This window comes from Brachyhypopomus gauderio, unplaced genomic scaffold (genome assembly GCF_052324685.1).
Source record: "Brachyhypopomus gauderio isolate BG-103 unplaced genomic scaffold, BGAUD_0.2 sc69, whole genome shotgun sequence".
In the NCBI taxonomy this organism is placed as follows: domain Eukaryota; kingdom Metazoa; phylum Chordata; class Actinopteri; order Gymnotiformes; family Hypopomidae; genus Brachyhypopomus; species Brachyhypopomus gauderio.
The window spans coordinates 637210-656254 of NW_027506890.1; the positions used below are offsets into that span (position 1 = coordinate 637210).

At 41.8% G+C, this 19045-nt stretch overlaps 1 protein-coding gene across 7 annotated transcripts; it reads left to right on the forward strand.

The window, feature by feature from the left end:
- Positions 1-977: 977 nt before the first annotated feature.
- Positions 978-18712, forward strand: LOC143491005 (CMRF35-like molecule 8). 7 transcript variants are annotated; one of them, XM_076989623.1, is made up of 11 exons: positions 978-4213; positions 11608-11718; positions 11958-12164; positions 12266-12324; positions 12420-12752; positions 13002-13331; positions 13653-13709; positions 14101-14196; positions 14439-14588; positions 16122-16180; positions 16318-18706. In XM_076989623.1, exons 5-11 carry the CDS (start codon positions 12716-12718, stop codon positions 16471-16473), a joined length of 885 nt encoding a protein of 294 aa, XP_076845738.1. In that variant the 5' UTR covers positions 978-4213; positions 11608-11718; positions 11958-12164; positions 12266-12324; positions 12420-12715; the 3' UTR covers positions 16474-18706. The 7 variants fall into 7 exon arrangements, with proteins under 7 accessions (XP_076845738.1, XP_076845741.1, XP_076845742.1 ...); XM_076989626.1 differs by lacking the exon at positions 978-4213 and having other exon boundaries at positions 11093-11718; positions 16318-16514; positions 16634-18712; XM_076989627.1 differs by lacking the exon at positions 978-4213 and having other exon boundaries at positions 11093-11718; positions 13239-13331; positions 16318-18710.
- Positions 18713-19045: the final 333 nt, after the last annotated feature.

Genomic DNA, 19045 nt, shown 5'->3' on the forward strand with positions numbered 1-19045 from the left:
GATTTGCCAGAAACCGGATGTGGCATCCAGCTTCGTGAAAACTCTTGCCCCCGCCAACATGGCCAATGTGTGGTCGACTGCAGGAAGAATGTGTCTCTCTCGCCGCACCCACTTGTTCAGGTGTGTGAGGTCAACGCAGAGTCTTATCTTTCCTGGCTGTGCTTTTGGTGCAACAACTAGTCCTGCGCACCATGGTGTAGGTTTCGTCACCTTCGAAATCACCCCCATGCCCTCCATGCGATTCAGTTCAACTCTCACTTTGTCTCGCAAGGGCAGTGGTACTCGGCGTGGTGTTGACAGAGCGTATGGAACCGCCCCTGGCCTCAAGTCTATTTTGTAGGGCTCCTTTAGTTTCCCCAAGCCAGAAAACACTGTGGGGTACAGTGCCCTAAACTCTTCTTGCTGGCCCTGCACAGCATGGACCCACTTTATCAAGGCTAGAGCTTTTAATGCCGGTAGGCCCAGTAATGGTTTGGCTAGACCTCCAACAACATAAATGTCTTGTTCAGTCACTTTATTATCAAAGCTCAACTTGCCTTTAAACAGTCCTTTGACTTCTAGCTTGTGGTTTCCCGGGCCATACAGCACTTTTCTGGACGACTGCAGTGTACCGTGACTTTTGGCAGAGTAGTAGTTGCTTGGAATTGCTGTGACAGTAGCTCCTGTATCCAGCTTGAACACAACTTTTCCACTGTTTAGTTGCACCATTTCGCACCACTCCTCCTCACCGTCAGAGCACATTTCTCCCAGGAAAGCAAAATCCTCCTCACTGCTCTCTTGTGCTGCCTCTGTGATATTATGGACACGCCCACTTGACCTACATTTCTTGGCAAAGTGTCCTTTTTTATGGCATTTTCTACACTCAGCTTCACGAGCAGGACAGTCCTTCCAAAGGTGCTTTTTCATGTGTCCACACCTGCTGCATCCAAATGGCTGTGTGTCACTTTTCCCCTTTACTGCTTTCGGCCGTTAACTGCTCTTCTTAAACACTGTTTCAACTCGCCCCGGCTGCTGCTCTGTCCCCCGTAACACCGGCTGTTGTCTTTTCACCGCCGCACTCTGTCTCACTTTCGTCATGGCTTTCTCTAAAGTCAACTCACTGTCCAGCTGTAAACTTTCCGACAGCTTAGCATCTCTTATGCCGACCACTATTCGGTCTCTGATAAGCTGGTCTCTCAGAGGCCCGAACTCACAGTGCTCTGCCAGCGTGTGCACTGCTGTGATAAAAGATTCCACACTCTCACCTGGCTCTTGGCTCCTCCAGTTGAAGCGTGCTCTTTCGAAAATCACATTCCTCTTGCTCACACAATGCACTGTGAACGCATCCGTGACTGCCTTATATGACTTTTTCTGTTCCTCTGTTAGCGGCAGCACGTTTAAAATGTCCTCGGCCTCATCACCGACAGCATACATGAAAGCATTCACTTGAAATTCGTCTGATTTCTTGTCCAATTCAGTCGCTATTCTATAGCGCTCATAGCGTTTTAGCCATCTCGGCCATTCATTAGCATTGGTAAAGTCGAACTTGCCCGGTGGTGCTAACTGCGGTAGCGTTGCTCCTCCGTCTCTGTTTGCATCCATTTTGGCCTGTTTATTTGTCTTTAGTTCGTCTTTACTTCTTCTTTGTGACTCCTTTTTACTTCTGACACCATGTTATGTTAAGCGCAGACTGTGAGTGAGCATGAAGGAGACCAGTACTCAGGTTAGCGGTTTAGTAACTCACGAGTGACTTTATTCCTTCAGAACAGGAAGTGAGTTACACACAACATAGTCCGTGCTACAACTCTCTGCAGTGCCTTACACTATTCCGCTTTACAGAACACGTTTCAATGCCGTTTGCCTCAACAAAATACTCAAATCTCTCGGTGTAAGAGTTCCACTGTTCAACACTCTCATCGAAAGGACCGATATGTCCAATATATCCAGCCATTTTAAGTCAGAATAGCTTTTCACTCACTCAACGCAACAGAAGAGCTCAGTCGTGAAATCTCTCCCCGTTGTAGCGCACTCGCCGATTTTTTATTTTTTTTATTTTTTTAGACACAGCGTAGGTTGCGTCTTTATCCTCGTCGCCACTTTGTTATATCGGCAGTAGGCTGGTGAACTGCGATATACGGAATAATAACGAGACCGACACGGACCTTCGGTTTACGTGAAGCTAATCCTGCTTCTCCCTTTTATTAGAACTAACAAAACAGTATACATATCCTAGGAATCTGCACACCCTTAAAGGGCCAGTATCCTTAAGTGTCAATGACGTATGAAATACATCACACATCCTTTGCAGTTAGAACAGCTTCAACTCTTCTGGGAAGGCTGTCCACAAGGTTTAGGAGTGTGTTTATGGGGAATTTTGACCATTCTTCCGGAAGCGCATTTGTGAGGTCACATACTGATGTTGGATGCGAAAGCCTGGCTCTCAGTCTCCACTCTCTTTCATCCCAAAGGTGTTCTATCGAGTTGAGTTCAGGACTGTGTGCAGGCCAGTCAAGTTCATCCACACCAGACTCAGCCATCCATGTCTATATGGTCCTTGTTTTGTGCACTGGTGCACAGGCTTCTCATTTTAAGCTGTTCTTTTTTGAGTGTTTCTACATTGTTAAGGTCACATACTTTCTACATTATCATAATCATCACACAGACTTTCTGTACTACCAAGAATGAGGGGTATAACAGACAGAATCTGGTTTTATAATTTGATTGTGTTTGAGGGGATGGCATTAATAAAAAAGTAGATATGGAATAGATATGGAATATGGAGTAGATATGGAATAGGCCCAACCCCAGAGTACATTCACATTATGTGTACTAAGTATGGTTAATTTGTGAATAAACAAAAGTCTGACTAAAGTTACATAACCGAAAAGTGTTGTCTACAAGACAAAACAATTGAAAAGTATGAAGTATTGTTACCATAAATTGTTTATTGAATATGAAAGGATAAATTGGTATTCACTATATGGTCAGATCATGATAAAATCATAAAAGTGGAATTTATTCATCAATAGACATACAAAGGTAGGTGCAGAGATTGCATATTCATTACATATTACATTCCTGAAGGTTTGTAGTCATGAAGAATTCAATAAGTATATTATTTTTCATTAGATATCATACAATATCAAACATGATATTTACTTTAATTTCTAGGAATGCAAGATGATTACTCAAATGAAGGTGGTTACATTTATATCTGGTTCACATATCAAAATAAAGAAAAAATACAACAATTAGAAAATGACAGTAATAATCAATTAAATGCAGAATGTATTGGGCTTACTTCACTAATTTCTATGGTACTAGATTAACACTATGTTAACACTTGAAACTGCAAAACAACGTTTTCTCTTCAGCCCTCTTTCGTAAACCATGTTATCACATTGTTGAACACTCCAGTGACTTTCTTGCGCATTTTTATCATGTTTCTCATTATGCGGCCATGTTCCTCATTCTCGGTGAGTGGCTCACGTTTCTCCACCTTCTGCAGAATCACAGCTTGTTGTTTAATCTTCTCCAACTCAGCAATGCGCTTCATGTATCCCTCTTTGGCTGTTTGCTTCTCAGACTCAATGAGTAGATCGATGTAGGCTGGTGTGGCCAAGGGATCTGGGCGAAGAGCAATTTCCTTCAGACGTGTCAGGCTTTGGGCTAGATTGTCACTCATATCCAAGACAACGTATTGGACATCATCGTATTCCTTCTTCAACTGCTGCACAATTTTCTCCTTTGTCATCTTTTCTCCCAGTGCATTTTCATATTGCTTTTTCAGATTTTCATATGTTTTTTTTTCTTTTTTAGTTACTGTGTCGATTCTATAAGTCATGTTGTGATGTACGGTCCAGGGACATTTACCAGGACACACTGTGCAGCTGCCATTCTCCATCGCTGCACATCCTGCTTTATCTTCGTCACGTCGAATACCACATGGATAATGGCAGGTATAGTTACAACCAAGACAATTGGTTATAAAGGTCCCCCTTTCAATGTCAACTTTAATAGGACATTGGGTTTCAATCTCGTATTCGAAATTTTCATTTTCCTCCATGACATGCTTTTGCTGTAGCAGTGCTGCTGATGTTGTTTTAATTTCATCAAGTTTTACCAGACCAGTTTGGATGAGAGGCTGGATTCCAGCTACAGTTGCCTCCAGCTGTTTGCGTTCATCCAGGACCTGCTTTGTGAGCTGGAGGCTCTTGGTCTCCATTGTTCCCAGGTGAGTGAAAAATCTTTTCATGCTTCCGTTGCCCATTTTCCAGAACATTGCATCAAAGTTGCCATCATCTTCATCATCATCATCACCTTCTTTATTTTTAGCAAAAAGAGCAGAATTGTTGAATTTGAAATGAAGAAAGCTTCCATCAAATTTTTTTATACAAGGGATATCAGCAGCTTCAACTGCAGCAAGCACTGGAGGTTTCTGCCCATCAGCGAAGGTGATCATAATAGTGATGTTGTTTGCAATATCTTTTCCAAAAATGGAAAGAACAGCTTCAAAAATGTATTGTTGGGTTTGTGTTAATCGAGCTAAAGCTGACTGTACCACAAAACACACAGCATCGAGACCAAGAATGCCATCTTGCTCAGAGAAGAACTGTTGAATTTTCTCAGTGATCTCCTTGTCGTGTGCAATTCCCCTCGTGTCTCCATACCCTGGTGTGTCTATGATTGTGACAGAATAAGGGACCTTGAAGTAATTCTGATGATGAATTTGATAGGCTGTGACCTCTGAAGTCTGGCTCTCTGCTTGAGTATTATTGTACTGCTCATCTATAAGTTTAAATCTCCATTCATCACCCCATTCCACTCCCAGGATGTAATTGATCATGCCGTTGATGAGTGGTCTTCCCTGATCCAGTTGCACCCAGGACCATTATTGTTTTGTTTGTTGTTGAGAGATTGGAAGGACTTCCAAAGTCCTTGTAAAGATGCCTTGTTCCTGTTTGTTTAAGTTTCAGCTTGTAGACTGATGGGTTACCTTCACTGAGTTTGATGTAGTTCTCATCATTTTCAATGGCAGTTTTGGAGTTGCTCATTGTGCTCCTGATTAATGGAAGAGAAGTATATTACAGTTGATTAGTTGAACGCTTCTTAATCTGTTTCAAAGCTACTTTATATCAACACACCCTTGTCTTCTATGTTCATTACATCATATGATCACAAACCCCATGTAATCTTTATTTTGCAAATCAAATAATTTGTCACTGACCTCCTGATACCCCCCTTTTTTCGTTTCTGTATCTAATTATGTACATCTCACCAAAGTCAGTTTAAAATGACATTAACAATCTCCATAATAGTTAATAGGTGCTAAAAATAGAAATATAATTTCTTTCTTAGACCATGCTTCATACTTCTCACATTTTTCTAAACCATTTTATAAATTACATCCTTATAGACAATAAATCATCCTGAAGTATTAGTTTTAGAGCATAACTTCACAATTAAATGACATTCAACCAGTAATATTCAAATAAACGTAAGGCAATAATTGATGATTTGTACACTTACCTGATATCTTTAAGTGTGTCAGTAATATTAGTTCATACTTAGTCTGTTTATATATGCCACCAAGCTCCTCTCTGCACCCTGTAAGACTTACTTTCGATTTCAAAGTACATAGCACATGGGATGCAAATCCTGTCATTGATTTTAAAGTAAAAGTCATTTGGCATGATCTTTGAGAAAAATAATATACCTGTTGTATTCTTTGTAACTACAAAAATCCAGTAATTCTGTAATATCTACCATGAAAATGAAATATGTATAATCAGCCTTATTTAAACATTTTTGTGAAACTAACATGATAAAATATTCTCTGCATTACCTTTGTGTATATAATGTTTAACAGATTACAGATAACAGATAACCTTATCCTACACACCACACCCACTTAACTAGGTGTGTCTGTCTCAAAGGTGCATTGCTGTTGTATTTCCCAGAAAGACCACAATTACTGCATCCCTGCCATAAACAGTGTGCTAAATATGTGATTGAGAAAATAAAACATGATTTCACTTCATTTTAGCTGTTTTCTCTTTAGATTTTTTCTGTTTGGTTTTTATAGATCTTTAGCAGTAAAACATGTTAAATTCCTTTGTGCATATTATATAGCTCCTACCACAGACGTAATTTGGGGGGGGGGGACATGTCCCCCCCACTTTTTCCAAAGCCGGTTTTGGTCCCCCCCAGTTTTTACGGTAAAAACCAAATATTTAAATAGCGACGAATCCATGTCCCCCCACTTTTGAAATCAAAGTTACGTCCATGGCTCCTACATTGATGTAGGAACATATGTGTGACACTGTGGCGCTGGAGGAAGGACGAGACACGAGTCCAGTCTTCTTAGACGAACGATACGTTTATACAAATAGCACAGTCAGCGCACGTAGAACACAAAACAGGAACGTGTACGATCCTCAAACAAAGCCGAGCACGGGACACTGCGCGAAAGCACATTAAATACAGAGCCTGATTAAATAGACAAACCACGTAATCCCCGCGTGATGACGAGACGAGCCACAGGTGAAACTGATAATTACACTTGGACACAACCACAACCACGATGATACACAGACGCAGACGACTGGACGTAGACGACATGAACACACGCCCAGAGGGAGTGGTCGGGGACTGTACCGTGACAATATGCATATTTAATGTGGTTGTGTTTCCTAGAAACATCGCAATTACTGTTACCTAATTACCTAGTTACCTAATTACCTAACTACCTAATTACCTAATTATGCCTATTACCAGGGCTGGACTGGTAATCTGGCGTACCGGGCATTTGCCCGGTGGGCCGACAGTCCTCAGGGGCCGATGGATTTTTTTTCCTCCCTCTTTTCCTTAGAGACCGGCCCACAATTTAGAGGGGGCAGCCCATTGGCCCATTTTCAATATAGACAGTGGACTGAACCAATCAGGATAGAGGACGAAAGCGGCTCACCCTTTCTCTGCGTGGTCCGCTACGTTCAGTGTTGAGCACATTGTTAAAGGAGAGCCTGCATGGAGCAACAGAAGTGGCAGAAAGGGGGTGCGGAGAAGTTACGCGCAATGAAATTGAAGAGTCTCAATGTAGATATTACAAAATGTGTAAAAATCACAGACATGTTCGCTGCTGTAGCCTCCGTGTCCTCTGTAGGTGAAGACAGCAGCAGCAGACAGGGAGAGCAGCAGCCAGAGATGCAGGCTTGTGAAAGAGAAACCGAGGGACAGACTGAGCGGGAAAGTGTAGTACATAAGCAGATAGTAATGTTAGGATAACACTGGGACTTTATTACACGAGAATGATGAGCAATGGCAATTGATTAGTATCAGTATTAATGTGCCATATTTTGTCAATTGTGATTTTTACACCCCAATCGAAATTTGTACTCCGCTTTTAACCCATCTGTGCAGTCAGAACACACACACACACACTAGTGATTACTAGGGGGCTGTGGATCACACGTGCCCAGAGCGGTGGGCAGCCCTAGCCCGGCGCCCGGGGAGCAGTTGGGGTTAGGTGCCTTGCTCAAGGGCACCTCAGTCATGGCCTGTCTGGGAATCGAACCCACGACCCTCCGGTCACAAGTCCAGTTCCCTAACCGCCAGGCCATGACTGCCCCGCCAGGCCATGACTGCCCAATCAATTAATTCATTTGCATACTTCCCAAAATCTGGCAGCCACGCGCCTTTGTTCTGATAAAATAGCAAATGGTCAAGACTGAGAAGTGTTGGATGAGCTGCAAGTGTCCATTTTAGGTTATCATAGCATTTTAGATATTTATGGTGTGTTTAAAGGCTGCATAGTAGTTTGAATTTGTAGCCTCTATGCCCTATGCTAAGATTTTAAAATTAATAAATGATAAATAAAAGCTTTGCAATTTAAGCATGACTACAGTAAGTGTAAAAAAAGATATGCCCACACTGAATAAGAGTAAAGTGGTGTCAAATGCTTTTAAGACATGTTTGCTTTGCATTAATTCAAAAATGAGCTTTGTTTGTAGCTGGATACAAATACATGTTATAGCTGTTTAAAGGAGGGAGCACCTTTAACCTGAAGAGTTAGAATTGAGCTGTTTTATCAGAGATATTCAGAAAATACATATTAGAAATGATTTCAATAAAATCATAAAAGTGATTGTGATATAATAATGCTAAGATTGAATCCAATGACTTTAACCAGTAATTTAAAAATTATTTTTCTATGTCGTACCCCACATACATAAATTACAAGTCGGTTGTTGCTAATTGCGCTAATTATGAGGGGTCTAAACCAAAAATGCCAGGGCCGATTTTTTGGCCCAGTCCAGCCCTGCCTCCGTGTACAGCGGCAGCTGTCCTGTTGTTGTGTTCATCCCTCAGGTGGGCGGAGCCCGCGATCCGTCTCACCTGAGGGTCATTTGTTTGCCTATATATGTCTTGTCTTTGTACCAGTTGACCGCTGGTTATTATATCCTTCATTTGGATCTAAGTCACGGGTTTTGGTTTGCGCACTTTTCCTATTAAACCATCCTTTTTCCCTGAGACTTGCCGTGATCGCTTCCATTTTATTTCGCTCACCCTGCCAGCTGCTTTCGTCTCCTTTTCTTTCTCCTTCGTTCGTGGTCATGTCTCGTGGTAAGTGTTTGTCTGCGTGGTGTTTGTTTACTATATGTTGTCTGAAGAGCTGGGTCGTTTTTTGTTTGTCCCGCCGTGCTTGAATGTTGTTGTGTATGGCACGGCGGTGACTAGGGCAATTGACCTTGATACAGCTCTTCGTGTTGAGTGTGTTGTTGTACACAATCGTGTACGTGTGAATGGGCATGTAGATCAGTGTGCGTGCTCTCGTATGTTAAATGTTATGTGTGTGACGCGAGTGCCGCATGTCATGGCCGCCTCGCTCCCCGATTGTCTTGATCTGTGTGGGGAGCGACCGCGAACCTGAGCGGCGCGTCACTAGTGTGTGTTAAGAGCGCGCATGTGTGGGTCCTGTCCGTTTGCCGTTTGTACACTGTTTTTTTTTTTGTCTTTTTTCGTGTTCGTTTTGTCCTAGCGTGTTGCGTGATTTGTTTTATGTAATTCCTTGCATGCACTTCCCCCCTAAATGTGTGTTGGGTGGGGGTCTAGCGAGGTCCTGTGCTACGGGGAGTGGCACAGAGGGTACAGCTCCTATGGAGGCCCTGACCAGGGATTCAATGGTGTTCTCCAGAGCCGGTAGGGGCCCCTCACCTGCTAAATGAGGTGAGTTGTTTGGTGTCCCCTCCTGCTGAGATGGAGACCCCTCCCCCCGGGTGCAGGGTGCCGAGATGTTCAGGGTAGTGTGCGTACATGGTGTGTGTGTGTGTGTGTGTGTGTGTGTGTGTGTGTGTGCGCGTGCGTGAGTTCTGTGCAGGTTACCACTGGCGGGGGATAGCAGCCCTCCTGGACCTTGTGGGATCTCCCAAGTAGGCAGGAGCCCCCTTATGTGATGGGGTGACAGGAGCCCGGTCTTAAAGAGCCCCCCCTGGAGGGTGAGGGCTCCCTGGATGTATGGGGACCTGACGGCTCCTGTCTGAAGAGCTCCTGCTGAAAACAGAGGTCCCCCCTCATGATCGGTGTGACCAGGAGGTCTTGGGGTGTAGCTGGCCCACGTAGGGAAGGAGTATTTCCCCCCTGGAACCTCTGGTGGGGTGGAGGATTCCACCTTGCTATGTACTTCCCCGTGAGGGGCGGTCTCCCTGGCCGGTTAGGGTTGCCCAGGGTCATGGTACTCTGAGATGAGAGGTAGATCCAGGAGGTGGTTAGGACCACGCCCCAGGGAAGTAGCCTGCACACACGCACACTTTTGTGGGGCTCAGTGGCTAGGCCTGTCACGATAACAAAATTTTCAGAACGATATATTGTCCCAGAAATTATTTCAATAAACAATAATATTGTGGTGTGGTGTGGAAAAAAGAAGCTGCAGATAAGTCAATTCTCAAACAGAACAGAGGTTTTATTCTTCTTTTGCAATAAAACTGGCACTTACGGGCACCATCTGTACGACTCGAGGCCCAAATTAGGTACGCCTTGCACATGAAACACATGGGGAGGTCATGAAGACGGCAACTTTACACATACATAGAGGGGAAACTACGATAATGCACATGTACATAAAAAGATGGACCAGGGTGACTTAACTAATAACACACAATTAATAATCATTAATAACACTATACAAACATAAACATCACATAATTAAACATAACCGGGCCGGAGCTGCAAGGGCTCATGGGCAATGGCGTCACCCTCTGGCACCCCCCATTGGCCCGACGCTAAAATAATTTCATTTTAAAGTGCCATTATAGAATTTTTCTTGCTTCTGGGCTCCCCAAATGAGCTTTAAGACAATGTGCCACAATCATAATAATATAGTAGCATAATACAATTGCACCAGTTTGCAGTAATGTAATGTATTGTAAAGCTCATGTATGGGATCATATTTGAGCTTGACCACATATCTGTAGTGGCAGAGGAAAATGAGATGTCTTTAATCTAATTCAGAATGCCATCTTTCAACGTAATGTAAATTGCTACCAGGCGGGCTATAAAATGGACACAAATTAAGTATTATATCGCGATCGATCGATCGCCAGTGGTTGGCGCCAGAGCGAACTAGTAACTCATTGAATTATAGATATGGGTCAGAGGTAAATAAACTAGTTTTTTTTTCGGCGTGAGAAATCGGATGTGTGGCGTGAGAGCGTGTGAAAACGGTCAAATGCGTGTGTCTCACGCTCAATGCGTGAGAGTTGGCAACCCTGTCAAAACAATATCAAAAGTACTGGGCACACAAGGCTCAAATATCCAAATTAAAATTCCAAAATGCAAAATTGACACCCAAGAAGTTCTGGCAGGTATTTCACAGCTGGGAACAATATCAGCCGCCGATAAAAACAGTAGCAGAGGCTCCGCCCTATGATTGTGGCCCCATATGGTCAACTTCATGTGTTTGAATAAAATGAATCAATTCTGACAAATGTTGGTCACTTTTAAAATTTGTACCAGACGCATTCCAGAGTGAAAAGGTGCGACAGGCAGCGTCCAACAGGATGAACCTGGTGAAAAGAGACACAAAGAGAAACACACACCCACACACACACACCGCATGCACAAGTCAGACACGTAATATTACTCAGCCTCTGTCCATTATTATATGCATTGGAGTTTGGTTTTTAATCTCCATGTAGTCCAAGTTTTTTGTCACTATTTTCTAACAGAACAGAGATTTTGTTTTCTTTGTAACTCTTCATAAATACTTAAACAGTGGCAACTGGATGTCAGTTCATGGAACCAGACGCACAGAATCCTGCTGATAAATGTACTGTCATGGTGAGGAGGCTGGGCCGCCACCAGAGGGTGCGTGCACCCACTCACACACCCACAGAGCACACGCCCCTGAGCACCAAACCACTCCCCAGGTCCCAATCACCTCACCACTAGCACCTGTATCCTATTATGTTGTGCACCTTTTTAAGTTCACAGGTCAGTGCTGCACATTCCTTCAGGAAGATTGCCCATCGCTGGACCTGCTCTCTCACTTACCTGTCTATTGGGACCTTACAACGTTCAAGCTGTTTAGCTGCATTGCAGTGCATACTCTTTTCTCTTCTCCCTTGTTTAAAGTATGGAGAATAAAGACTGTACTACGCAACGCTCGCCTTCAGCCGCATCAATCCCCGTGTCACATGTACAAGTCATATCTGCAAGGGGTGTGAATTTAAACCACAGAGAGCTGTGAGTTCATCTCTCTTCCTGTGCACTCTGGTTTACTTCACAGGCCCACATAATGTGCCATGGTCAATCAATGAATCAAAAGGTTATCTTGATGTCCCAGCTGCAACTTCAATGTTGTTTCCCCCTCATGTTTCCTCTTTAGTGTATGAGGCTTAGCTGGTGGTGTTTGGATTGTTCTTTGGTCTCGTGCTGTGTACTAATTACCACTCTTCTGGTTTCTCTTTACCAAAATTTTTTAGGGAGTTACCTATCTGACTATCTGACAGCAGTGGCTAATGCATAGCGCTGTCTTTGATATCTCCAACATCGTTGACGGCCATCATTTCTGCTCAGCGTGAATCAACGTTCTTAAGTGAACAGCACTGAGGCCGACTGGTCCCTCATCCAGCATAAATACTCCCTGACCCATGCAGGATGATGACGCCTGTGCCGGGTGTTATGGTCAGGTACACTTGCAGATGTAGCACACAGACGCTCTGATGTACACGTTTCAAATGTTCTGACATGTCACTTTGGTGTCTCTCTCCTCCAATAAATGTTCCTGTAGTTGTGTGGCATTCATCATCCGGTTCTGAAGGGCACTGTTCACAATAAAGCTGTAACACGGTGAGCACGGGAACGTACACACCGCGTGAAATAATGTAGAGAAGTATAAAAGTAAAATGTGCTGTTCATTTTTAATAATAAATCTCCACTTGCAGGTACCCCAGAGGATGGTGTATATGTTTTATTGCAGGGGTGTCAGACGTCTGCATTGCTTCCTTCCGTTACAGCTCACCCTCCCATTTCTTCCTCATGTTAACTGAAGAGTAAAAAAAAAACTGTGAAATACACAGCAGCACTTCTGTCTCCAAGCTGTTCACATGATTCCTGCACCATGCTAGGCACTGCTCAGACAAAACAGAAGAAGTAGAAAGTCATACAGTTTGTGTGCGAGTTCGGCACTGGTGCAGCTTTCAAGCAGTTCTGGGAGGACATTAGTGCTGTTTGGAGTAGCATGGGAGCGCTTCTAAGGATTCAGTTTCTTTTCAACGGTACAGTTATTGCATTTGTTTGTTGAGTTTTATTCAGTTGCACTATAATTACCTTCTAAAACATAAAGATGTCTTTCTATTGACCGTTAACGTTTACAGATATGATTCTGTTGCCTAAAGTATAATTTCTTTAAATGTACTTTAAATGTACTTGTAATGTTTTTTAAAAAGTATTCTCACATTTATTTAATTGCAACCTTTAGCTGATGGGTTGCATAGAAAAATGATTTAGACATTTTTCCTCAACAGTTCTGAGATTTGTGGCAATGGAGAAAACAAGTGGATATGTTTTTACTGGAACAGTAGGGGGCAGTGTGGATATCCACTGTCATTATCCAGATGGCTACATATATGTACCCAAATACTTTTACAGACATCCTGATAAAATTTTAATTAAATCTGCGTTGCCTGACAAATTGGTTAGTAAAACAAGATACAGTATACTGGATACTCCATCATCAAGGACCATTTCTGTTATCATTAAAGACCTCGTATTCAAAGACTCTGGTGATTACTACTGTGGAGTGGAAAAATGGGGCTTCGACATATCTATTAAAGTAAAGATCATTGTCAAAAAAGGTATGAAAAATATTCCCGCTCCTACCCTTTACCTTCTCATGATGATGGTAATTGTAGTAAATTGGTAATCAGTAAATTATGCACAATAGTAATTTGAATTAACAGAACATGACTGTCTATATAAAGTTAAATGTTTACTTGTGTGGTTAAGGCCTTCCATAAATGTATATGGGTGTTTCTATAATTTTAATGTGTATAAAGTAGCACTGAGTTGAACCTGCTGTATTCCTGGTTAAACTTGATTAATCCTGCTGTATTTGTGGTTTCATATTGATTTCCTGCAGTAGCTCCTATCATATTCAGGCCTGTTTTTTTGCTCAGGCAGAACACCTGAATCTACAGATCTGCCCTGGTCCTCCACAGTGATACCTGTAGCAGGTAATGGAGGCTCAGATCCTGTTCTGAAGGCTATTAGAACATTCCTCTCTAAACCACTGTGAAATAGCAACCTCAGTAAAGAACCGGCTGAACTGTTCTTAGACACATAAATCATTGTGTGCACTCCAGTGTTTGACACTGTGCAGTCTTATATGAAATTAAGAACAATTTTAAGATTGTCAGTGTGCCATACATTAAATACATGAAATGCATTAAAAGAGAGAAATGCAGTAAAAATTATAGTGAAGTACACAAACTTTCCAGAGACACCGGATGTTTCTACACTATACATACATGTATTATACATATATGTATAACATAGAAAATTGTCTACGCCATTTCATTGGTTTGTTTAAATACCGTATGTCTTATAATATGTTTTCCTCTTCAGAGTCCACCTTGCATGAACAAATGTCGTCCACACTAGATGCCCAATTTTCGAACAAAATCAGTAAATGGCCAATTTTCAGTGATTACTCATCTTATGGTGATTACTCATATTTTCACTCTTCTATTTTGTCTCTAGTACCGTTTATCCTTTTACCCTTAAAATATTATTCTTAACTGCTTGTTAAATTGTCACACTGAGGTCCTGAATAGATCTAGAAAACGTCACATGCAATTTGACCAATGTTACATTTTTCACAAATTGCAGCCATTTGAAATGGCTACTGTTAAAACAAAGTTTACAAACTACATTGTCATAATGAACCAATTCTCCTTCACCAGAGCTTCAGTTGATGATTGCAGGGCTCATAAGCCTGTTGCTGCTATCTGTTGTTGTGGGACTTGTAGTTTTCTACTGGGGGCGATTAAACTCCAACTCAACATGTAAGAATAAAGAGAGGTGGGACCAAGTCAGTGTTTTGCAAGTCTCAAGTAAGTCCAAGTCTTTATCCTCAAGTCCCGAGTCAAGTCTCAAGCAAAGACAGTCAACTCAAGTCAAGTCTCGAGTCAAGACAGGCAACTGTCAAGTCAAGTCCCAAGTCTGAAACTTGGAATTTCAAGTCCTTTCGAGTCTTTTTTTTTACAGGCACCAGCGCTTTACGAATGCTACGCTGATGCGTTTCTTTACTCGTTTTGTTGGTGTCCGCCAGCCAAAAGATGACAGATCATTTACATTTTATCTTCTCTTAATTACATAAATGTACTTTAACAAGAATGTTTCGTTACATCATTTTACACGAAAATAGCAAGCTTCATCGTAAGCAAGATGCTGTCATTACGAATGGTTATTCTAAACATTTGGATAAAATGTTTAAATATAGATTAATAAAAGGTTAGGGTTATTTTTTCATTGTTTTCTGTTATTGTGGGGTCACAGTGTACTATTGTTACCTGGAGATTCAGTGGGGTCACATATTCTGATGGCTGCCGTCAGAATTGGTGACCCCAATTAAAAAGGCTCACCTGTACATCCCAGTCATGATTTCTTTGTTGGCTGCAATGGTGAGGGGATGGTAAATCTTGTTTAAGTACATTTATGTAATTAAGAGACGATAAAATGTAAATATAAACATCTGTCATATTTTGGCTCGTGGACACCAACAAAACGAGTAAAGAAAGTGCATCAGCGTAGTTTACGTAGCATTCGTAAAGCGTTTGTGCCTCTGAACAGAAACTGTGAAATAGCGCCCCCTGTGGTCACAAAACTAGACGCTCACAGAATCTGGTGCACCGGTCTGCGTCAGAAGGACGGAAATGAAATTAATGGGGCGCACTTTATAAATATTAATATGCGTTTTAAAATTTTGATTTGTGGTAAAAAAAATCAAGTCTTTGCAAGTAAACAGGTTCAAGTCCAATTCAAGTCCCAAGTTATTGGTGTAAAAGTCCAAGTCAAGTCTAAGTCTCTGAATAACTTTTCAAGTCAAGTCAAAAGTCTTAATATTAATGACTCGAGTCTGACTCGAGTCCAAGTCATGTGACTCGAGTCCCCACCTCTGTTACACACACATTTTACAAGCTGTGCACTTTAACTAAATATACTATGTACTGTATGGACTCTGTTGCACTGTCACTTTATTTAGATGACCTATTTTACACTCATTGTAGTTACGGTCTGCAGTCCACATGCTGCAGTCAGCCAGCAACTGTACTGTTCATTACTGGTCCGTTTCTGAGTATTGGACCAGATATAATGACACTGACATGTTAGTGGAATGGTAGTTGGTGTTATGCTAATACAAGTGTAACAACATCAGTGTAACAGCAGTGTCACTGTTGGATTGAGAGGTGCTATGCTACCCAGAAATAACCAGGTAACAGCAATTCTTTGGTGAAAAAATAACAGTTGCTGAGTTTGAGAATGGTAAATACGTAACATGTGGACCTTAGTCTGCAAACCTACATTTAGACTGTAATAGACTATATTTGGTTTCAATACCTTTTTTTTCTTTTGTTGTTATTCAGCTCTGAAATCATCTGGCCCTGAAAATCCAAATTTAGACCCTCCGGCCCCTATAAAGATGGTATGTTATGCTGATCTCTGTTTGCCAAAACCTGATCTAACTGCACCAAAGAAAGGGAGCGAATCTTTACTGTGAAATATAATCTTAATCTTTTTACTTATTCTTTTCTCAATTCTTTCTTACATCTCTCCATCAAGGAGGATGGAGATCACATGTACGATGAGATACTGGGTGTGTATAGTTTAGCTGGTCCTGTTAAAGAAGAGGATACTTCAACAACTTCATGCACCATTCAGTATCTTCATACAGCAAGGGAAGACTGCTCACCTTATTCTCTCATAGCTCCTCACTGAAAAATCGAAAAACATACACGTTAGACATATATTACATGAAGGTAAAACCATTTTTACAATGGAGGATAAAGGCGAATTCACATTGTGTATAAGCTTGTGTTTTGTTTACTGTTCTCTGCTCCTCCTGTGACACAGCAGGATGTGTTTTCTGTATCTGCAGGGCCACAGTCACAGCTGCAGCTTTCTTAACATGCCTCTGTAGCTTTGGTGCACAGTCATACAGTCACCTGCTCATTTTGTCATCTTGTTTTGCAACGGTCGTTCATGCAGGATAAGCAATGCTGCAGACTTTTGTGCAATTCACACCTATGCCAAATGCACAATAATGCAAATAGGCTGGAACTTAAACCACATATGTGGTTACACCGCCCACTGATACAGGTGCATTTGAACCATTGGACACATTTTCGAAGTGGACTCTAATGCTGTAAAAAATTATTTGACTGACTGTTTATTTAACTATTGGTTGTAAAACACCCTATATCTGTAAGATATACTCTGTACATTGTAAGTTGTTTGTCATTATCGTTATTTGTCTGTGACTTATTTGTCATTCTCCTACTTTTGTTATGTGGTAATAAAACTATGCTCATTAGAACAGAAGAATTCAGAACGGGGTTGATCATTATTATCCAGGTGAATATGTACATTATTCATCATTCTTGTAAGCAGATCTGATGAGTGTATATCATCTGTGTCTACATTGAGCTTTTTAACATTTCTATGGGGGTTTATTATTGGGGGATCACACTCCTCAGTCTCAACACTGGACCAGCTTTTACCCTGGCGAGCATCCTAGAGAAGAGCTGTACGAGGTGGCTAAGGAGAGGGAAACCTGAGCCTCTTTGCTTAGGCTACTGCCCGAACCCGGATAAGCCGATGTGAATGGATGAATTATTATTGTGGAATGAGTAAATACACAAATCCATTAATTGTGGCCTTAGTCACAAATTTCTTATGGTCTATAAAATCCCTGTCCTCTGCCTTTGATCTAAAACGTATTTCATGAAGGAAATTACAACCAATAGCAGGCGAAACTCCTGAGCTGCTATCACGTCCAGCTCCGCCCTCCTTCCCAGTCCAGTGTCGTCTGACCAAGCCCCTCCTTGTTTTCCCGTTCCCATAGTTTCCCTTCTGTCTGTCACGCCCCTGTCCTCAGTGTTTCTACCTGTGTCTTGTTTAGTTTCAATGTTCCAGTGTATTTTCGGTCCTCTGGTTTTGCCCTCTGTGTTTGTCATTGCAGACGTGAGTCGTTCTTTGCCTTGCGCTGGTCTCTTACGTTTGTTCATAGGTTCAGTTTGTTAGTCTTTTCTTCCCTGTTTCTCCGTGTTCGGGTCTGTATGCGGTTTATCGTTAGTTGTATATGATTGCTATTGTTGGTATGCTCGCTCTCTCGTTTTCGCCCTAGTTCTCCTGCTCTTCATGTTGTCTGGCTGGTTTAATGTTTGTGTCATGGTTGATGGTTCCCCTTATCGCTGTTGTTTTGATTCACCCTTGTTTAGCATGCATCCATAGTCTGTTTTAGTTCCCTGTTTCTCCCTCTCCCGTTAGTCGCTGCTCCCCTCCTTGTGAGATGTTTCTCCCCTTTGCCTTTTGTCAGGCGTTTAGTTGTAATGATCCTGTGTGTGTTGTCTTTAACTAGCTGTCCCCTCTGTGTTTAGCGTTATCCATTTCTGCCTTCTGTGTTGTAGTTTAGTGTTTCCATTTTAATAAATATTCAAATAATTGCAATTGCGTCACTCCTACTTTTGAGAAACGTAACAGCTGCATCTTAATCACAAAAAGATCAGTTTATTTTGGGTCTTTAGACTTATCACTGCAGATGAAATATCTGTTCCATTTCTGGGATGTCAACGGTCTAGTGTTTCCTTCCATTAGAGTTCAAGCATCCACTTCTCTCTCTACACGAGAGGTAAGGACATGGCCAGAGTGAGCCACTTTTTCAGCCCGGGAGTTTCATGCGCAAATCCGGCCCAAAATAATTTTTCTATCCCAATCGGCCCAAACTAGAGATTGACATGAGCCGGCCCATCGGGAATCCTCCCGAATCTCCCGATTAGCCACTCCGGCTCTGGGTAAGGACCAGATATAATCAGTAGCACCGCTGTTGCTTTTTCAACCCTTAACACAAGAACATGCAGTACATTATTTTGAGTTGACTTTTGGTCTAGTACATTATTTTAGGAGCAGGTTGGTCATGTATAGAGTAGCTATAGTAAAATGCAAGACCTACAGGATCAATGTTGTGTCTTTTCTGAGGGAAAATCACTTTTTAAATTTATTTTATTTTATTTTATTTTTTTAATTGCATTTAATTTTGTTTTGTTTTCTGTTATCATTGGAAAATTGGGTTAACCTATTCAGCATCAGAAGCTGGGTGAAAAATGCATGAAAACTGGGCCACTGGAACAAACACTGTTGGAATGCTACTACATGAGCAACCCCACTATAGGAGGGTATATGCAGAAGACGTGGGAACTACGCTTCAAAATGAAAGACACGGCAGAACAGGAACAAGCTCTGAATAAGAGATGCTGGCTGTGCAAAGACATGCCTGAGACAATACAGTATA

Coding starts and splice junctions, on each gene's coding strand:
- LOC143491005 (XM_076989623.1), top strand. CDS start 12,716: ATGGGAGCGCTTCTAAGGATTCAGTTTCTTTTCAACG. Junction 13,710..14,100: donor CACAGTGATACCTGTAGCAG/GTAATGGAGGCT, acceptor TTTCCTCTTCAG/AGTCCACCTTGCATGAACAA. Junction 14,589..16,121: donor CAGTGTTTTGCAAGTCTCAA/GTAAGTCCAAGT, acceptor GTTGTTATTCAG/CTCTGAAATCATCTGGCCCT.